Here is a 22,928-nt window from a genome sequence, read left to right on the forward strand (position 1 = left end):
AACTGCAAATAATTAGAATTTTTCTACGTCCATGGAGCACAACTATGTCGAAAATTGCTCGATCATACCCAATATCGAACTTGACCTAGATATTATTATGATAAAGCTGTATACCAAATTTTATTTCGATATGTGCATCCTTTGCGAAGACAATGAATGGAAACTGTTGGTGGACCGACCGACCGACAGACAGACATCAGCAAAGCAATATGCCTTCCCTTCTTCGAAGGGGGCATAAAAATATAGTTACATAACCAGACAGTGAAAAAAAAAATTTAACAACATAGCATAGAAAATTGTTAAAAACTTGTCGTATCAATTTTATCTAAGAAAGCACCTAAGACAGATATCATTGTTTTGTTCATGTAAGCTGTCAAATAAAAAACATAATTGAGATTTGTTATTTTCATATTTATTTCTATATGATTGGTTATATATACAGACATATACAGACATATTTATTAAAATTACATTCCAATTTAATAATATATATGTAAAAAAAATCATATGTACATAAATATAATGTATCTATTTAACTTTTTAAAAATTTTAATTTTCCAAATGTAAAAAATATATAAAGTAACTAGACATCGTTAATACTTACAATCTCAAATTGGCCCTGCTTTTAGCAAAGGACATATAACTGCAAAGTACAATATATGTAGCACAAAAAGTTTATTTTGAAAGAGACTATTTTCACTGAAAAAAGTTTTGCTTGTTTTGTTCTACCCACAGAATAACGAAATTTGATCCAATAGTCACTGCATATCCATAATTCATTGACATTACTAAATGGTATGATTAAGCTTAAGATAGCTATACAATATTTTTCCCAAAAGTTTAAATTTACTCAAGGTTCAAGGTCACTGCACACCCTCTTCCTAAAGACACACCATCTTGGAGGTTTGAACCACATCGCTCACTATTTACGGACGGACAACGGACAATGCCTGATCAGAAAAGTTCACTTGAAAATGCGACAGAGTTGGAAATTTTTTTAATTTTCAACTCTGCTGCTTTTTCATATTCTTTTTCCGTTTTAAGGTGTCACTTGCATCCACAATAACACCCTGATAATACAATCCACTCTTAAGATCCAAATGTTCAGTTTTAATCTTAGTTATACCCATTTTGATTTCATTTCTGTACAGATTCAATACTTCATCTGAAACATTTGAATGAAAACCAAACTTTTCACCCTTAACCATTCCCTCTGTAGGTCCAGACAACAGATGTCTATAGTTTAAAACTAACCATGTTGCAATAACTGTTTCCAGAAGTAATTCATTGTCATCCTCAGAAAACAATGGCATTTCCCGACTCAAAAAATAAAGGTCTTTCTCACAGTCATAAAAATGAAACTGCACATGAGTTTTGCTCACTGCAATGGATGGCACAATACTAACAGCTGAATTACATTTTTTCTGATAGAATGAAAAAACTATGCTTTGAGAGGCAATTTGTGAAAAAAACTTATGAAGGCTTTCAAACTTAACCTCAATTTGTGAGAGGTTATCTTCTGAACTTTCAAGTAATGTCTCAGACTCTTCATCAGGCTCCTCAGGAATTACAGTAGCTGCTATGTGTACTTCAGTTTCAGGTTTTCTTCTCTTATTTCTCTCTTGAGGGCTCAAAGTTTTTCCAATCACTATGTCAAAAAGTCCAAACCATGTTTTAGGATGACCTGCAATGTAAATATGATTTGATACAATATCACATTACATGATAGGATATCATATCAAATAACACAATATCATTTCATGTTTCATGATAATATTCATTTCACGGTTTGTAGTTGACCCAATATGGTTTATAAGTGATAGAATTTACTGACTTCGTATAAACCATATTAAGTTAACTAAAAACCATGAAAGTTAACAATTATATCTTAACTGACTGCCTTTGTATAAATGGCAAATAATGGATATAACAATAAAACCAAAGGCCGGAAAGGCCACAAAGGCGTCGAGCTGACATGTTCTTTTATATAGAAAGATATCAATAATTTGAATTTTTGTACTAATAGTCATATATCAAATAATATTTGAATAAAAAAGTAAATGAATTATGTTTAAATTCGTGTTGCTTTAAACATAAAATCAGTATATTTCCTTATAAAATAGGTAGTGATGCATTTATAATACAATAACTCATCATGATTACAAGAATCAAAAAAAAAATTTCAAAGTTCAAAAATAAATTATTTTCTTTCTGCTATGAACAGTCTTTGAACAATTTTCGCAGGTTCATAATTTGAATAAATCAACAGTGTGTCCCTAATTATAAAAATAAAACATACTTTATTTATTTCAATTCACAAGATTACCTATGGTATGGTTGTTTACAAACAAATCCACCACACATGCTATCTAAAATGCTTGACCAAACCAACTGCATTATCGTGTTTATTTATTGCAAAAAAATCATTACACATGTTTATTGCTTATTAGCCTGAAGGGCTTTATGGAAGATTTGATCACGTACCAACCCGTATTTATATCCCGATATACATCCAAAAATGATACCTTATTTCTTATATTTACATTTCTTACAAATTATGACAATAACAATGCTCCATACTTTCTTTTGTGATGACCTAGAAAGACGCTTCGATCAAGATGACTTAACAAAAAAATAGTACAACAATGTTGCAAGTATTTGATTATAATGATAAATAAATATGACACTTCTTTTGACAAGAAAAGCCTTTTTTATTATAATAAAGTGAAACAGAAAAGAAAATTCACTTGTACAATTGAAAATCAAGAGGCCCATGGGGCCACATCGCTAACCTGAGCAACAATGGGCGTTCAAAAGATATTGTGCCGTATGGTCCCTCGGTAGAATAAAAAAAAAAAATTTTTGTAAAGTATTCGAATTTTACACTTATTTTTGCATACACGTAATCTTTGACATTGTACCTTCATGAAATACTATTTTTTACCAGAATAAGAAATCCTATGCAAGATATAAAACTAAACATTTGATAGGAGTATACTGTTAAGTTGTTAACTACCAATTCCCTATATTTTTGTTCTGCCCCCCCCCCCCCCATCCCCACCTTGTAAAGGGAACAAAATATATGAAAGCATATAGGTACATTTTTTTCATCAACTACTTACTAGTTATTGTATTTTTAAAAAAAATATAATAGTTATTGTTTTTTATTTTAAAAATCCTACATGCATAGTTGTGAAGAAGAAAATTGTACCTCAATTCCTCAAATTAAAAACATTCAAAAATTTTATTTGTCTTCTCCATTATAATTAAATGACTGTTATTTACTTCGCGTACAAACCAGGATAATTTTCCGCTGTGATATTTTCTTAGGAATAGCTATAATTACTTTATCCCGGCAACAGAACTGTGTCAGAACTATGAAAACTGTTTTAAAGATGTCGTTTTTATTTACCCGTGTCTGAAAAACTATCAAAATTGATGTAGATTTTAAATTATTTATTGTATAAAGAGGGGGCCCAAGAGAGTAGGTATATACAGAATATCATTCTTTATTTTGTTTGTACAAGTATCTAACATACTCTAATTCATATAGAATTTCTAATGTTCAACCAAAATTTCAGCGTCAATCATAGAATTATAAGCAAGATAGAGCTCACAATACAATAAGTTGTTAAAGTTGGTTTCTGGAACAACAGACTTTGAAAATTTTCTTAATAAATATTGACAATTTTTTTACCTTTTTAATCTTTAGTTTTTAAGATCTGTGTACAAACATAGAATTGTGAGCAAATCTCTGTATCTTGCTTATAATTCGAAGCTTAACACTCAAATATGGTTAGTAAATAGAAATTGTAAACAATTAAACACAAGAAACATGCACTATAACAAATAAAGAACACAATTTATTTCTTCAAAATGAATCATATATATACATGTATATACCTACATATTTCCGACAGCGATATCAAACTCTATTTAAACTGAATAAACTCGAGAAAATGCCGAGCATCTCAACAAAACCTATTGCATTAATCTACCATTACGCAAAAGATAATGCCGAATTACCGATAGAATGAATTGTATTTCAGTACGTTTCTGATATATCAGATTTTTCTTAATTTGCGCAGGTAATTTGATACGTAAAATTCACGAAATACAGACGATAGCTCCCAGGTTACAAAGCATAAATAATGAAAACGAAACGAAAATCAGAACAAGCTAACACCGACGTCATGTGTGAAAACTGTCAACGCATTGAAATATTTAGCCTCAATTTACTTCACAAAATCGGCACCAATATATTTTGCATGTTTCAAAAATTTCCCTTCATTCGCGAACTGTTGCACAACAAGCAAATTCATCATAGTCAGATCGACCCTTTTTCGTATAATGTCATGGCTGCTTTAAACAAAGAACCTCGTTTTAGAAGTATGGAATACGAGTCTTGGTAAAATGGGTATGCAAACCAGTGCCGTGGCAAAATAAAAGCCGGGGCAGATCGGCAATCGTCAATTCCAAATACGCATTATTTTGCAGCAATATTTACAGCAAATACAAATATACTGGTCCATCAAATATCCTGAAATTTTAATGAGATTGGCAGATTAATAACTGCCAATCTTTTGTTTTGCTCAGGCCAAGTCTTGTCTACCCATTTTACCGGATGCCGAACCCGATTGAAACACGCCTTTCCTTTATTATTCTTAAGGATAATTTATGCTAAACTACGTTGAATTGGAATCAGTAGTTCTGAGAAGAAGATTTTTAAAAATGAACCCCCCTTTTTCTACAGTTTCAAGGTTTTCTCCGCTTTGAATATAGATTGGACTTTTATTTCTGCAATTTATATTCGCCCTCCCATAAGGATGCTTTGTGCCAAATTTGGTTGAAATTGGATAAGCGGTTTTAGAGAACAAGTTCAAAATGTAAAAAGTTTACAGACGGACGGACAGACGGACAGACAGACGGACAAAAGGTGATAAGAAAAGCTCACTTGAGCTAAAAACGATTGAAGCTTGGCGGAATAGTACCACTTCTGTTTAACGAGGCCGAGTACAGAACGAGTACGCACGCTTTCGCGCAGCGTTTCTTTTGTATTGTGACGTCATCTTTTTGCTTTGTTGACGCCATGGCGTGATAGTTTCAACTGCAGATATTCGGCGAAATTTGTTGAAAATAGCTCGTTTGATGCGTAAAATTGATATTATAGTGTGGAATAAACGTAAATGTCTCAAATTATAAGCTATATTTGGGCTCGGTTCGAAATCGTGAAGATGGTTCAGCAAGCCTAGCCCTCTGTCACGTTTTCTTAACCCGCCTAAATATAGCTTAATTCATATATTTCAAGACAGTAACCATGTATTTTATATTAATGACCCTTAATATGTGATGTTATATATTTATTTATTACTTAAATGTGTCTGAATGTTTTAATAATACTATAAAGATCACCATTTCCGTCTTAGTCAAATAAAAAATAGCCATTATCTGGCAAACTTGGAAATTGGGCATACAAAAAACAACTTTGATAAGACCCCTGGAACAAACCAGGAGGTAAAAGGTTTTTTTCATTTGATCATTTGATGCCTTTAAGCTATAACTTAAATATGTAGAACAGAAAAAGAAATCCCTAGGGCAGAAGTTTTAAAAAAATGCAAAAAATGTGCATTTCAAGCAAAATCCCATAGGGTCCAATGTAAAAAATTAACAAAATTTGAGATGACCCCTTGAACAAACGGTGTGGTAAATGTCTTATTTTCATATCTTAAAATGATAATTATATCAGTATATATTCCTGTAAAAAATTTCATTAAAAAATCTAGGGCAGAAAAAATTAGACCCGGCCTCGTTAAGTCGCAGAGCGGTTGGAAATTTGGAAACAAAGTGATCAAAAGTTGAGTTAGAGTCTACTTAGGCATTTTCAGGGGAATTTCTATCACAGAATCAGATTCAAAAGCAATATGATTTTCCTTCAACATTATATAGGAAAGCTATTTTAACTTCTAAGTTCTTTTAAGTTCTTTTTATGGAACAAAACGGACATAGAAGCACAAGGAGTTAAATTTAACTGTGATCCGTGAATGGACTAAACACGAAAGGTCAGTGAAATTGCGTTTGCGGTTTTGATCAAGGCTTGTAAGAGAGTCAGAAATAAAATTTAACTGAATTAACTCCTTTGCAAATTGCGATTGTAATTATCAAGAACACCTCGTTTCGATGTCGATCCATAAACATTATTCTGTTTACAAGCCTGTCTTACCTGAATCATTTTCCCCACGCCATTAATGTTATATTTTTTTTAGAAAATGAATGAATAAAACTTCAGATAACAAAATACAGATACGTTTATTTTTTAAGCCTAAATTATGTTTTCATTATACCGTATCTAATATGTGTGTTTCAGCACAAGTCGGTTAGTTTTTTTTAAGTTTCAAAAGGCTTTTAAAATTTATGAAGCAAAAATTAATTTTTTCATGTGATCCTTTAATCTATGACATCACACCATCTATTTCGGTTTGTTTTATCAACATAGCATTATTCATTATTCATAGCATTATTCAGTATAGCAAATCATGATCTTCGCTAATGACAAGTTCTGGAAATTTTGAAACAATATCGATTTGAGACCGTTCTTTTACCATACACTTTCCACTGTTAAACAGAGCATGTTCGTCAAAATCTCAAAGCAGAGGTTAGAGATGCAAAGTATCGTAGAAAATGTCTGCCATCGTTATTTCTAAAATTGCTTGAGAATATCCAGTGAAGTCTGACACAAGACAGGTGCATGCTTCTGACACCGGAAATTGTTAAACAAACATTGACCAAGTGCAGAGTCAACAGGTGGCTGCCTACATAATGGCGAATACACTGGCGATATTTTAACTTGTTTGATGCAAGGAATAGGGGTGAGAGAGGGAAAATATTTGAAAACATGGAAATAAAACTAAGAATAAGGTATTTCTGACACAGTAAGTTTAGTATACACTAATACAACTTGCATAAAACGCGATATCGGCAGTCACTACTCCCTTGTTACCCAGAATCATGGCCTGAAAAAATCACAGGATGAAGCTCTGCCATTCAGTCAACTGAATGTTCACTGAAGGGTCTGGAAAGGTGAATGAATGACATAGCTATGCCATTCAGCCACATTTCCGTTACCTTTCAGTCACCTTTCATTTGACTGAATGGCAGAGGTTCATCCTGTGAATGGGGTAAAAATTTGGTTCTACGTATAATACGCACCCCTAACTTTTGATTAAATTTTGGTTAAGAAAGTGTGTGTTATACACGCAACTTTACGGTAAATGGTTTATTTTAATGAATAATCTTTGTTTTTCACTCACAATGTTGCTTTCAAGAACAAATCAAACTGTTATCATGACACTGTAAACTGATATGTCTGTAGCTGCAGATCTGTAGCTCCCGGTTTAAAAAAATTCAAATGGATGACCTGGGAGCTACAGTGCCTCCCATAGTAAAAATCTGCAATTTACGGCGCACAAAAATTGCACTAACAGGTTAAATGTCACATGTTCTAATACGAAAAAATAATTTCACTTTATGAAGTATAGCAAAGTGCAGGCTGATGCCAGGTTTATTTTAATTTTGATATATAACACTGCATACTAAAGAGCAACTAGAACTGTCCTAGTGGGACTAATACCCCCGCAAGGCTAATTTCAAATGGGACAAATAATTGAATTGAATAATAAAGGTTTGGAACACATACAAAAAAAATTTCTAGAATTGTAACAAAAAAAATTAGTTAACAAAGAAAAATTAAAATCAAGAATTTCACTGTAAATACATATCTATAACAGTAATACATTTACAAATGTATGTATCTGATGATATATTTTTTTTAAAATTTAATTGATCTAAATATAAACCAACAAAATGACAATAACCCCTCCCTTTGCAGTAAATGGAAATACCGGTAGCCAAGCAATGCTCTTCTGTTGATAAAACTTTCAATATCTTTCTAATAAGAGTCTTGACACATGCAATTAGTTGTTTCAAATTTTCCTCACTTTCTCCTATGGCACAATGGAACTCCATATCAGAAAATTGATCCCATAGGACTATGATTTTCTTTGATGAGCTTGTTAAATCTAATAAACTCCCAAAACATTATCATAATTACCATACTATGTAAAAATATGTAAAAAAGAAAATTTAATATTACAAACAATTTTAAAATTGCCAAAACACTACAATCATATCAGTAATTTTGAATTTCATTTAAATTAATGCCCAATAGGGTCACTTCATCAACTTACTTGACAAATAAATTTAAACAACTTCTAAAAATAGTTTAACTTCTTTATTAAAAATGATATTATTAATTTCCTTATAATGATAGAACTTTTGGTTTACATGAAACAGTTTTAAAATAGCCCCAAAACCATCACCCATTTTACAGATTATCAATTTCCCCTAAACACATGCTCCATCTGAACCATGGCTCAGACAATGGCTTCCTTGGGACAAATGAATTCAGCCACACTTGTCTTTGATGTTCTTATTAGCTCCTAAGAATTTATCATTGACAAACAAAAACTTTGCATTGTCAGTTGATAGAATACTTATAAAAAAATATTTTTTTTTATTAATTAAGACATAAAGACAAAAAACCTCCATCTGGATGTATTTATATAAATATATTTTAGAGTGTTTTCTATTAATTAATTAATAAAATCTGTAAGGATTACCTCCCTTACTTTTCAAAATTAGTGTACAATATATATAGAATAAGGAAAATGAAAAGTGTCATAAAATCATTAAATCTTGTCTGATCTTAAAAAAAATTGCAGGTGCACATCTTCAGATGGTGTTCAACATATGTACAAATTTTCAAACTGTTCCATGCAGTAATAAAAAATTCTATAGGGGGACAAAGTTGCGTCTACAGACAGACGGACAGACGGACAGGGTGAAACCAATATACCCCCCTAAACTTCGTTTGCGGGGGTATAAAAACATGGTATGGGCATCCACAATAATAATATCTGGAACCTCACTCACATTTGTGATGCATAATATACCTATAACATAAATGAGAAAAACACAACTTGCTACAGGGTAACATGTACTAGAAAGTGAAATATTACTTAAAACCAAACACATACAATCAATACTGATTGTATACTGTAGCCTTCATACCAAATAAAACTTTAGAAATAAAGTGTGGACCACGTTATAAATTGTACAACTTACCAATTGATGTGTCACCATAATTTATACGAGATTTGCAGGAGCAGGGGCACTCCAAGACTTTATGGCTGCTACAACTGTCTAGAATATAGTCCTGGACCAATGATAATGGTAAAAAAAAATGGACAGCAAGTCTTGCTGCCCACTCTGTCTCACTTTCTTTCCCTCTTGATCCTCCAGATACATTCTGCAGTGCTTTGGTTGCTTCTACAATTATAATTTTACATAATTACATTGACAAAATTGCCTATCCAAGTGTAAAAAATTATACATTAATAATAATTGGATTTTTGAAATAAAATAACCAAAGAAACACTTAGCCAGTCTTGTTTGAGTCAATAAAAGTAATAGAAAAAGAATCAGTTTATATAAGAGGTAATTTATATTTTCATACATTTCAGAGACATATGTACTGACTTTTATGATATACTATATACAAAGTGATCACTGTCGTACCGATTATTGAAAACAAGAGGCCAATGGGGCCACATCGCTCACATGAGCAACAATGACTTTATATTGGTGTTAAAAGGATATTGTACCATATGGCCCCTCAGCAGAATAACAAAACAAGAGGCCCATGGGCCACATCGCTCACCTGAGGAACAATAGGTATGATAAAGTCAGCTTAATGGAGTCATAATACAAACAATCTGGACAATGTACAATAATACATGTAGATCCTGTATTAATAAAATCCCTTTTTCCCCCTTGGAACTCGGATAGCCCTGATTGCTGCCAATATTTACAAGAGCAGACTTTAATCACCGCTCCTGCACATATATACAGACTCAACATTACGCAGGCAGGGATGACCGCACACCTACGCAACTCAACAGGTACCAACGTTTAACGCAAGCAGGGATGACCGCACACTTGCGCCAACAGCTCAACCTAACGCAAGCAGGGAGTGCCGCACACATGCGCTAGAGAGGCCTGAACACCAGCAGGGATGACCATACATTAGTGCTCCGCCGCAACCACCACCAATACAAGCAGGTATGACTGCACCCCAAACAATCGCTTTTCCATATGCAATAGACACTGTCCCTATATATGTGCCGGTCTAAAATAATTCATAGTATCTAAAAATTGGAAATCAAAAATAAACACACTAATCCGGCCTAACCCAAAACTTCTTATGCAGAACAACTTATATACATTGAATATTTATTATTGTATAAAAATAATCATCATAATAATTGGTTTACAGTGGATGCATTAATTAAAATAATCAATAAATCAAGGGCAATAACTCAATACAGTAATGCAAAAAGATTCTAATGAAAAAATAGCTGCCTGCTTCAATTTTATAGTCATATCACATGTTGAGTATTGCAGTTCTCAAAAAGATCCTTTACAATTGTTTATATATGGAGTATTTAGCTACATCAAACTCTGAACCTTCTTGTGAGGCTGAAGAATTGTCCTGGAGCCAAAGTTTTAAGAGACAATGTCAGTAAGCATTGAGCTTCGCATGGAAAGTGAAAATTTTAAAAATCATTTAAAACCATACTAAGTCATCAAAGGAGAAGCAAAAAACACATTTTTAAGAAATTTTGAGTGATATTTTTTTTTGCTTGGTTTCCATGACAACAAAACAAATGTTTTTGTTCCATACTGTCTATAAGTGAACAAAATCCTTGAAAAATAGAGATCTAAATATACAAAATTGCCCATTTTAGAGTTAAAAATATACCTTTTCAATAGTTTACCTAAAAAGACAGTCATTTGTATAATAAAATTTGGATGGAATTATTATTCAATGAAATGACATCATAGTTGCTATGACAACCAGAAGAAGATATGTTTTACTAGATACAGTATTGTCATAAAACAAATACATTTTAAACCCTTTTTTTAAAAAAAAGCAACGACCTCTGCAAAAATAAATTATATCAGCATAATGACAGTAGTCAATATTATGTACGTAAGCAATAAATTTGGGTAGTTGGTTTTCCTAATTTTTTTGGCAGAATGATGAATATTTGCAATTTTCCACAATTTTTATTTCAGTTGGCCCTCTACATAGCCTATAAAAATTATGTATTAGTAAAAGTAAATATAAACTAAACATTCAATATGACTTGATTGTTAAGTTTTTACTTTTTAATGCTTTTTCTTTGTGCTTTAGGTCCATAGCAACGCAATTTTGTCCATAGCAACACCTTTTTGACACATCAAGTCATTAATTTATTTACGTTTATTTAACTGCATGTATGTAGATTATTTTAATATTATTTTTTTTTTAAATATTATGAGAAGAACATTTTATTATCATATTTTTCTTTTTATTCAATTAAATAATTTCCATAGCAACATAATTTTAACCATAGCAACACATTTTTTGACACAGAAATCAGACCTAGAATATGTTTTTAATGACTGTATGTATATATATTTGATATTTTAAAAACATCATTATTTAATTCTTTCCAATCACTTCCATTCTCTTTATTTTTTCTAAATCATGTCCATAGCAACATTATGTTCTCCCTAGCAACACATTTTTGCCATACTAATCAGACTCGAGATAGGTTTTATAAGCCTTCACACACTTTATGTGTTACAATAATGAAATGTTTAAATTTAAAAACTCATAAAAACTTTACCAAAATAATAAAAAACACATTATGAAAAGGATGTGTATGGCAACACTTATCTGTGTGTGTGTATATATATATATAGAGAGAGAGAGAGAGAGAGAGAGAGAGAGAGAGAGAGAGAGAGAAGGACACACTTTGACGGAGATACAAACTTTATGATTTTGATAAATTTAATCAGTGTTTCTAACAGAAAATTACCATTATACATAGCGGTAATTTTTCAATTGTTTGAATTTGTTTTATTGTTAAGCAAAATTAACAGCAGAATATACTTTACCTTACTAATTTAATAGAAATGCAATTTTAACCATACAAATTTGTTTAAGGTTAAGTTTTGACTTGGTTACATAAAAAGTTATTGAAATATTTCTTGCTTCTAACAGAAGGTCATCATACATGTATATAAAAATTGTTCATTGCCTAAATTTGTTTTTCCTAATTTTTTTTAACAAAATTATCACCCCCGTTTATGACATCTACAATGACTAACCTCAACAGTTCAAAGTGAAGAGTTTCAATTGAAAATATAAATGATGCATTCACATAGCACACAAACAATACTACATTTTACAAGTGGCCCATGGTTCTTATTGGTCACCTGAGTACCTTCAGTGTGGCTCTTTCAATGTATATTCATGTGCATTGTAATTATAGGGCTTTTATGAAATCATTTTTAATATTCCGGGATAGTTTAATCCAAAAAACCTTTCGAAATTCTAAAAAAAATTATTAAAACGTCATAGCATAACATACAGTGACATAATTGAACAAATCTTAAGAACAAAAAAATAATTGGGCAAAAATTACCCCACCCTACCCTATACATAATCATTAGAGCCCTGTCCTTACAAGAAAACTCCTGATCCAGGGGCCATGAAATTCATAACTTTGAAAGAGGCATTCTTCCTTATCATAACTATATACTTATTTCATTGGATTAATATCCAGGAGCAAAGATGAAGATTTTCAAAGAACTACTGCATTTAGAGCCCCACCCACCCTAACACCAGAACACCTCACCCAGGGCCATGAACTTCCCAATTTTGGAAGAGGCACTCTTCCTCATCATAAATATATACCTGGTATGTACTTTAGTACATATATTAACTTTGGTTTAAATTGGTTCAGTGGTTTCAAAAAAGAAGCTAAAAATGTTCAAAAGTTTACAACCAATGTACAACAAATGATGACGGACAAATATAGATAGCAATAGGTCACCTGAGTGACTCGGGTGGCCTAAAAATAGTGAATCAGAAGTTCTAATAAAATAATAAAGTGGCCAAGCTTCTAAAATTGTCCAAATCATTTTCAACTTCTAGGTCCTTTTCTCCAACCATCTGATCACAACAGGAATCCTCCTCCTTTTTAAGTCCAATCTGCAGAAATAGCTGGAAACTTGATTTCCTGAAAGGAACTCATCAATTCTGAAAATGCGCTTTCCTTCTGCATTTCTCACTCTTCTCATCTCGGAGGCTACATCTTCTGGGTCAAGTTTATGACCACTGCTTTCTACAACCTCAAACTTTCAAGAAAGATTTTTGAGATTCAGTGAATCACTTAAACTCGCATTTTGACTTCAAAGCCCATCCTTTGTGAAGAACTTCAGCAGAACCAACTGGATATGTGTCTACTTCATTTTCCCCTTGTGTATTCTCCTTATCTGATTCCATCCTTTTTACAAGATGTTTTCTACAATTGGAACACACTCCTGTAAAAGTTGAAAAACTATTACAGTAAATGATGGAGATATCATCTAACAAATTCAAACAAGAGGCCCAGAAGCCACATCACTAATCTGAGCAACAATAGCTCATCAAATTAACTTCATGGTATCAGAACAAAATATCTAAAATAACAATTAAGAGTATACCTTGTTTAAAAAAATCTTTAAAATTTACTTCACATATTCCTATGTAAAACATCAAATCCCTTTTTAAAAGACTTTTCAAAAGATTTTTTCTACTTATATTCCTTGGTTAAAACTGACCCAGTGGTTCAAGAAAGAAGTCAAAAATGCGAAAAGTTTACAGATGGATGGAAAGACAGACAGACATATGGATGTAATCAGAAAGTAATCAGAAATGCTCACTTGAGCTTTCAGCTCAGGTGAGATAATAAAAAGCAAATCAATTATTTGATTACCTACGTTTAATTTTGTGTAACTGTTTGAAGAGCCAACATGGCTGAAAGCGCTCGCAGTAAAGAATTTATTTAATTTGGACTGTAACATCGGTCATTACAAAAATTCAGTGGTCCGAAGACTGCGGCCAGGAATTTTTTTATTCCTGCCAGTGAAATTAAAAAATTGACAAGTATGATGGACTTGTAAATATTTTAAAAGCCAAATGTCTAAAACAATTTGTAATCAATTTTGAATGTTACACATATGGATATATGGGGGCAAGTAAATTTTTTTGCAGGCCAATATATTTTGACAGACTACTGGTCGTAGGCTTTATTTATCAACAGAGAGAGAGAGAGAGAGAGAGAGAGAGAGAGAGAGAGAGAGAGAAATAAAGATTCTGTGTTTTTAATCTCAATGCCATAATAACCAAAATAATTGACAAACCTGAACCAATTCTAATAAGACAATCATTATACTTCTTCAGGAAGAATGACTGCTCTTTTGTGATGGTTCCTTTTGAATTGCTCTTGCTTTGATGATTACATTTCCATCCAAGGGAACACATCCTACTTGACCTCCATCCAACACCAAGAACATATCTAAATAAGATGTTAAAACTCATTTGTAAATGTGTTTATCATTACTTAACTAATTTTTTTCACAAATGCCCACTGCATGGTCAAGTAATGATGCAATCAAAAGTTTTTACACATACTTTTGATATAATCAATCTGGCAGGCATATTTTTTTAAATTCTACATCCCCAGTTATGTCTACTAATGCTTAATTTTTGTTCCACTGACAGTTTTACAATTGTCACTCAATATTTAAAAATATGGTCAAAATCTTAAATTTTACTTTGCAATTTCTTTTTTCACATTTGTTGACTTAGTATGAATCTGTAGACTTATAATGCTGGTAGATTAAGTTTCTTGTGTATGCCAAACTTTTTGATGATTTAAAAGAATCTACCTCTATCTGCATTGTAATAATTGATTGATTCACAGTAATGCCCAGATATATCTTGCAACATCAATATTAAAGAAGAGAAAGATAAGTGAGGAAAGACAGAGAGACAATTAAATAAGGAAATGCCCTTAGTTAAATTCACAAGTACAAGTAATAGTGTACACTTCAGTCCATTTATACCTGTACTTATTTTTCCTGATTCAAAACATTAAAAACAAAACAAAGCAAACAACATATGAATTTGTCATTTGCAAGCTAGTGTCTGTCATTGTCAAACTGAAGGCACAGTTACTACAATTAAATTAGATGCTTTGAGATAGAGAGAAAATGATAGAGAGAAAATTCTAATTCGCTATTAAGCAAAGGAAATTTCTATGGGTCATTTTTTCTGTTAATTCAGAGATTTACAAGCAACTCTTTTAAAACTAATCACATGTTCTTATTGATAAAGGTGTTTAATTTAAATTCTGCAAGTCTTTGAATTTAATTGTCTGATATTCATAACCATATTATGAAACATGATACATTCGTAAGACATGTCACATACCTGTGTTTTGGACAGATGGTAAGTATTTCATCATTTTCACTGAAGAAACCTCCCCTTATTTTCAATAATTCTGATTCTGATTTTATACTCCTACAAATTGAAAACTGTCAGAGGTGTGCATCTATGGAAAGATTACAACATGTCATAGGAATAATATGTCTTGGCCAGGTCTTTTTGTATATCCACAGGTATCATTCGGTGTGAAAAAGCTAAGCTACCAACAAACTGATTTCCATCTAAAAGAGAACAAGATATCTTATTAATATAAAAGCTTGTTAATTAATGAACTGATATTGAGCATTCATGTATTTCCAAAACAAACATACATGTACTACATCTGAGAATCTAACTATGATAGTGTAATCTTATCATCATGGAGGCTAAATTGATTTGGAATTAAAAATTGAAAATTAAAATTGCCCATTAAAAGAGAATGTATAATAACCATTTTGTCTTTTTATATGTTTAGTGTGGGGGGGGGGGGGGAGATAGGGGTGGGGGTTATGTATTTTCCATATAAATTTGCATTAATTTATGAATGCTTTACATTATTACTGGTAACTTATTTGAAATCCATCCAACATACTGACAAAAATACACATATTTTCAAAAGATGCTGTCATTTCTCTGCAACTTCAAGCGGATGACAATTAAAACAATTAAGACAAAGTTCATGAGTCATTCCAATTCTTTCTAAAAATCTATGTAAAATTGGTAAAGAGTGTATTTTTATTTTAGAAATTAACAATTTAATTGAAATTATTCTAAACTAATCACATATGTTGATGGAACAACACTTACATTTACAAGTTGAATCAGATGTCATTCCTCTGCAATTTTAAACAAACATCAAGCAACCACAACTCCCTGTAAAATCAATCAAAAAGTCAAATTTTTTATCCGTTTATGAAGCAATATAGATGTGTTACATTAAATATTTTTGGCATAGATCAGACATATTTATAAAATATCACCTACCATTACAAGTTGCTGTAAGTCCTCTGCAAATTCAAGCAGACTACAACCAACTGAGCAGACAACATGTTTGGATTCCACTTTCTGTTAGTTTAATTGAACCTCCGCCGCAGAAGAGTTCCATAAAGGGGGGTAATATTACATATTCAAAATCAAAGTTTGGTTACTTTGCTTTTAATGTTATTTCTTTTATACACATTGACTACCGTTTTTCACTGATAAATCTTATAAACCAATGTAAGAATTTTTTATCTAATATAGAATCAAAACAAATTCAGGTTGCTTTTTAGAGAAATTAATTTTTAAAAATACTTTAAATTTTACAATGAAAAATGTTAAAAAAGCAATTTGGGAAATAATACTTTGACATTCTGATTTCCAAATAAATGCAAAATTTAGTGTTATCAATTTTTTTCAAATTTAACAAAATTTTATGTTGATATGCATTGTTATTTTTACAAATTTGATGATTTGTTGGTATTTTAGTGTTTTTGTCTATTTTTGGTTGTTGCCATGGAAACAATGACCATGTGGCCAAAAATACCACATTTCTAAAATACCGCTTACCTATATTAATCAACATAACAATATCAAGGAAAAATAATTTTTTACACTTTCCACTTATAATATGGACAAAGCTCAATGATTACTGACATTGTCTCTTAACAATTATAAAGAATCATCTTGCTGATTAGTTTCTGAGAAGAAGATTTTTAAAGATTTACTCTATATATTCCTATGTAAAACTTCGACCCCCCATTGTGGCCCCACCCTACCCCCGCGGGTCATGAATTTCACAACTTTGAATCTACACTACCTGAGGATGCTTCCACACAAGTTTCAGCTTTTCTGGCTTTTTGGTTCTTGAGAAGAAGATTTTTGAAAATTTCTCGAAATTTTTCATTAATTTCTAATTATCTCCCCTTGAAAACGGGTGTGGCCCTTAATTTTCACAACATTGAATCCCCTTTGCCTAAGGATGATTTGTGCCAAGTTTGGTTGAAATTGGCCTAGTAGTTCTTGAGAAGATGTTGAAAATGTGAAAAGTTTACGGACAGACGGACGGACAGACGGACGACAGACAAAATGTGATCAGAATAGCTCAGGTGAGCTAAAAATAGATATTTTTAAGTATTCGAATTTTACACGTATTTTTGCATAAACTTAATCTTTGACTTTTATGGAATATCATTTTTACCAAAAATGAGAAAATCCTATGCAAGATAGAAAACTAACTTTTTGTAGGGGTACACTGTTAATTTCCAAGACCCTATATTTTCGTTCTCCCCCCCCCCCCCCCCCCACACTTTATAAAGCGATCAAAATATTTGAGAGAATATATGTACATTTTCTTCCTTATACTTACTAGTAATATTATTTTTTAAAAACTTATTATATTTCTTGTTCGATATTATACCAGTTGGTGGAATGAACTATATGAGAAGAAGATTTTATTTTAAAAATTCCAGGGGACCTATAGACGTAAAGAATAAAATTGTGTCTCAATGCGCTCAATTCCTCAAATTAAAAACTTTCAAAAATTTAATCGGTCTTCCCCATCATAAACGACTGTTGTTTACCTGGCATAAACTCCCATTACTTTTTCACATTAATCACTTGATTGATGAATACATGATATATTTTCCTTTCCATAGGGAATATTTATGCTAAATTATGTTGAATTTGACCAAGTAGTTCTCAAGAAGATTTTTAAAAACGACCCCCCTTTTCCTACATTTTCAAGGTTTTCTCCGCTTTGAAAAAAGATCAGTCTTCTGTTTCTGCAATTTATATTCGACTTACCATAAGGATGCTTTGTGCCAAATTTGATTGAAATTGGTCAAGCAGTTTTAGAGAAGAAGTTCAAAATGTAAAAAGTTTACCGACGGACGATGGACAAAATGTGATCAGAATAGCTCACTTGAGCTTTTAGCTCAGCTGATCAAAAAAGGATATCAATGATCAGGGAGTAGTCATTCAGTTATTCATGAAAAAGTATTTAAAAGCATGAAAATTCTCAACAATGCTTCAGCTTCTTTTAAAATCATGTTTTTTATTCAGAAATATAATTAATATTACAATTTAAGGGCTCAGCACTTTCGTGTTTAATTTTCTTTCAATTTTCAATTTGAAACAGTTCCTTTTTAACATTTCATATTTAGGGGAGTTGTTATTCAGTTGAATATACAGAAAAAAATATCAAAGAAAAAAATTTATCAATCAAATAAACAGAAGGCATATAGGTTTCCTCGGCAGGTGTATGAATTCTATACATAAAAGTTACAACATGTATCTGACTTTACCAACATTAAACATTATTCCTTATTTTGTGCAAACTAATTATTATGAAGTCAACTTTATATTCCTATGATGATAAGTTAGGTTACATAAAATTAAATTTCAAAAGAAGAATAAAAATTATCCATCAGGTAAATGGCAGGCGTATAGATTCTCTCGACAGTTGTGTTTTCCCCTGTTAGGCGTGTTTTAGTATTACGATGGAGTAATAAACAATCATACTTGTTCCATATGGAGGGTAATCGTGTTCAAAAATCCAGACATGTAAACTTGTAAATCCAAATATGTAATCGTGTTGTTGTGTGAGTCTGAGTATGAATATGTGTAATTTTGATCGTGTAACCTATAAACATGTGTAAGATTTGACTCAGTTCCTTCGCATGATGCACAATTTGCAGCTTTATTGCTTTCATCAGTTAATTAAACATTAAACTATGCACACTTTCAATCTGTAGTTTCTGCATTTGTGTCTTCAGGCTAGGCAATAGCACATCTGACATGATACACATTGACAAATGTAAAGTCTACAAGTTTGTCGAATTTTGACATGACCTTATATGGCAACTGCCTTGCTGCAGGTAATCGGCATGCCGTAATCGCCGGAATGGATGGAAAATAAACATAATATTTAGCTTAACTGTTGCAATAAGCTTTTAATGAACGACACTTTTTCTATCGAAAATACCGGTATTATTTTTAGAAAAATGTTTGAGGTATGATTGAAACAGGAAGAGGGTCATGCATATAAGAATCGTCGCCGATGTGACAAATGCGCTAATTTCTGTAATATACATGTAATTCTCATGGTATTATACGATAAGGGTTAAAAAGAAATGCCTAATATCTTATTTTTCTAAAATAATTTGACATGTAATTTAAACTGGAATATAAGTTAATGCGTACTCTAGATCTTATCTAAAAATGAGACGGATCAAGAAATATCTTAAGGGGGTAAATATATTTTAAGCGACATGAGATTCTGAGACCGCCGTGAGGTCCCATGTAGCTCTATTGCTTCTTAATTCTAAGAATTTTTAGAGAGAATTTTTAACCGCGTTTATCGATTATTGAAATAGTGAAAATGACGGGCGGGCGAGTGGCTGCCAAAAAGGTACCCTTATTGTACCGATAACTCCTCGTACAGTTTTCGAGATAGGAAATTGTTCTTTTGCATATCAATTATACATAAATCAGAGGTATGCAAATTGCTAGGATATGATTTCTGATAATTTATCAAAAAATATCAGCTGTTGAACTTAGTCATTTTTTGGCAAAAACATTGCATGTAGAGTACCCCATTTCTTTGGATAGGTAGTATTTATCAATTCAGGATTGACAAATAGATTATGAATACTGTTCACACAAAAGAAAACCCGGTTTGCTGTCACATTGACAGCTTTTCTCTTGTTATTTTTGTTATTTTTCTGAATAAGTGAGAATAAATGACCTGCAAAGATTTGGTAATTTTTTGCGGAAAAATGTATGCAACTATACACGTATTATACTTTTTTAAAATATCAAAATGATTTTGTTGTGCAAGTGAAAGATAAATAATAAAACAATCTAAGACTGTTATAAATAAAAAGAAGTTTTATAATTATTAATTAAAGCACCAAGTTTTGTTAAAAATTGTAAGGTTTGAAGAAATAGTAATGGTATACTAGAATGTTTATGTTTTTGCAAAACAATAGAATGTTATTGTTAGAGTAGACAATAAATACTACAGTACTAATGTTTTCCACAGAATTGTACATGAATAAGGTTAATCAGTCCAAACTTTGTCCGCAAAAAATACACAATTTTATCAAGTGGTGACACCATACTTGCCAACTGACCCGATTTCGTCGGGTCACACCCGATTTTTCAACCCTTAACCCGATTATTGTTTATGACCCGGCGGGTCATGCTTTTCACCCGATTTTTGTCGAACAACCCAAAAATCTCCCGATTTCCGGATTTGGTAGTTGGTTGCGCGTTTGACTTCCAGTTATGAACCCAAGCTGAGCTTGGATTTACGTAACGCGTAAACAATGCCGATGGCTATAACAGACATATTAAGTGTAATTATCATCGTGAGTTGTTTTGACTAAGCGAAAGTTTAAATCTTTAAGTGTGATGGCTTCCAATAAGAAAAGGTCTTCATCGGGGCCAGCGGAATCAAAACCAACAAAAAGAAAACGATATTTTGTACCTATCAACTTATCTGGGAAAATGAATTCCCATAGGTAAAACAAAGTAATCGAGTACAAAATTCAATATCAACAACTGTTAGTTAAAATGCTTCTTTGCAATAAAGTATTACACATAAGTTTAAACATATATTTCTATGGTATATACCTATGAAATGCATGATAAATATGTCATGAATGTCGTTACGCGCTATGACCAGATTTTTTACTTTCCAACAGGTCCAGTACAATCACTAGATTTAGCTACGTAGCTTGATTTACCTACATAGCTTGTTTTACCTACCTGAAGTAGGTTTATTTAGCTACCTTTATGCAATATTGCATTTTATGAAAAACAGACAAAAAGTCGCAAGTAACTGTCAATCTTATATTTGTTCTGTGTAAGTTTATAAAAGCAACCCACAGGAAAAATAGTTGAAACATCGCTGCATTTGAGCAGTTTTAAGAAAAACATGTATTTCTTTTGTTTGATTAACTGTATGACACCTTGTGTGCGATGAGGCATGGATAAGTGTGATTGCTTCACATTGTGCTGAATTATTACCAATCAATCATCATGTTAACCAGAACTGTTCTTCTTTGTTGTCCCATTTAGAAAATAGCTGTTTGGTAACACATAAACAGTTATACATAGCCCCAAAACTTTTAAAACTTTGATTGCATTTGCGCAAAAAAAGCAACAGTTGTAAGAGTGATTTTTTTATGAATTGTTGTCAGATCAGTTCAAAGTTGAAAATTACTGCTGCACCTTAGTGCGACTTTTAGTACAAATGCCCATTTAAGACAAAGGTATGACTGAGTAGCTAAATAAACCTACTTCAGGTAGGTAAAATAAAGCTATGTAGGTAAATCAAGCTACGTAGCTAAATCTAGTGATTGTACTGGACCTGTCCAAATCTGGTCATGACCAGATTTTCACATGTTGGAGGTTGGCAAGTATGGGTGACACTGTAGTATAGGTCCCAGATCGTCCATCCGATTTTTTTTCAGACCAATCGCTATCACAGAGTTCACAATCCCTGGCTACAGTGAATTGCATCAAATTTGAACCTTCACAAAAAACTTGGCATCAGGTCATCAGGAATGCTTTCTGGTAGGCCTACTTAGAAAATACGTAATCTTACCTTTCAAATTCGAAGTGTAGGAGATTAGTTTTTGTAGTAAAGGGTCATCACTTCCGTCCTGTTTCATCATATATTGCAATAGCATATGATGTCCCTTGCCAAAAATCTCGGTGAAGACGTACACCTTCTTAGACATCTTAGCAGCATGCACGCATGCCTTGGAAAAGCATATTGCTTCTTTGACACCTGCATCGCAAAGTTTCAGCTTTAATGACGACAAACTGAACAATTCTGAACATTCTAGTCTTCCCAGCGGTGCACTCAGATACGACATTGTTGAGGAAAATATTAATGCGCACTAGTCACTCGAGCCCGAGAAGTTGCGATTGTGGTTGAAGTTGACTAATTGCGCACGCGTACTGGGGTGCGTCGATTTACCCAAATGGACCCAAATGGACCAAAATTGTGATCCAAATGAACCCAAATGGCAATTCAAATATAAAATCATTGCAATACAATCGTTACTATAATTCTCATAAGAAATTTTATTGAATTTTAAATGAACTCCACTATATAATTTTTTTTTTATTAAGACAAGTTAAAGATGAATCATGATGAATATGCCTTGTTCAGGAGACCAGGCCTAAAAAAAGCCATAATTAAAAAAAACCCCTGCAAATATTGTTATAATATTTAAGATAAAATATTCTATTTTTATATGAAAACATGATATAAATTTATAATTACAAAATAACAAAATAGCAAAATACGTGATATCTACGAGCACCAGAAACTGTGGAAAATGAAAACAAACGTCAATTTTAAAATTTTGTACAGAAACGTCATGAAATAATAAAACTTAGTTTTAAAAATAAAATTGAATTTTGATAAAATAATAAAAAAAAATAATAAAAACAATTTTTTATCTTGTAAACGTTATAATAGGGAGGGGGGGGGGGTAATAGAGCATTGAATTAA

At 32.1% G+C, this 22,928-nt stretch overlaps 1 protein-coding gene and 1 pseudogene across 1 annotated transcript; both read right to left on the minus strand.

The window, feature by feature from the left end:
- Window positions 1-396: 396 nt before the first annotated feature.
- LOC128172902 (uncharacterized) lies at window positions 397-22,356 on the minus strand. Its single transcript, XM_052838639.1, has 3 exons — window positions 22,011-22,356; window positions 9,181-9,384; window positions 397-1,684 (listed from the first exon to the last, which is right to left on the minus strand). The coding sequence occupies exons 1-3, from the start codon at window positions 22,282-22,284 to the stop codon at window positions 1,005-1,007; spliced, it is 1,158 nt and encodes a 385-aa protein (XP_052694599.1). The 5' UTR covers window positions 22,285-22,356; the 3' UTR covers window positions 397-1,004.
- LOC128172903 (uncharacterized) lies at window positions 11,596-17,137 on the minus strand (annotated as a pseudogene).
- Window positions 22,357-22,928: the final 572 nt, after the last annotated feature.

Source organism: Crassostrea angulata, chromosome 2 (genome assembly GCF_025612915.1).
Source record: "Crassostrea angulata isolate pt1a10 chromosome 2, ASM2561291v2, whole genome shotgun sequence".
Classification (NCBI taxonomy): domain Eukaryota; kingdom Metazoa; phylum Mollusca; class Bivalvia; order Ostreida; family Ostreidae; genus Magallana; species Magallana angulata.

Coding starts and splice junctions, on each gene's coding strand:
- LOC128172902 (XM_052838639.1), bottom strand. CDS start 22,284: ATGTCGTATCTGAGTGCACCGCTGGGAAGACTAGAATGTTCAGAATTG. Junction 9,385..22,010: donor CTACACTTCGAATTTGAAAG/GTAAGATTACGT, acceptor TTATAATTGTAG/AAGCAACCAAAGCACTGCAG. Junction 1,685..9,180: donor TTATGGTGACACATCAATTG/GTAAGTTGTACA, acceptor TTTACATTGCAG/GTCATCCTAAAACATGGTTT.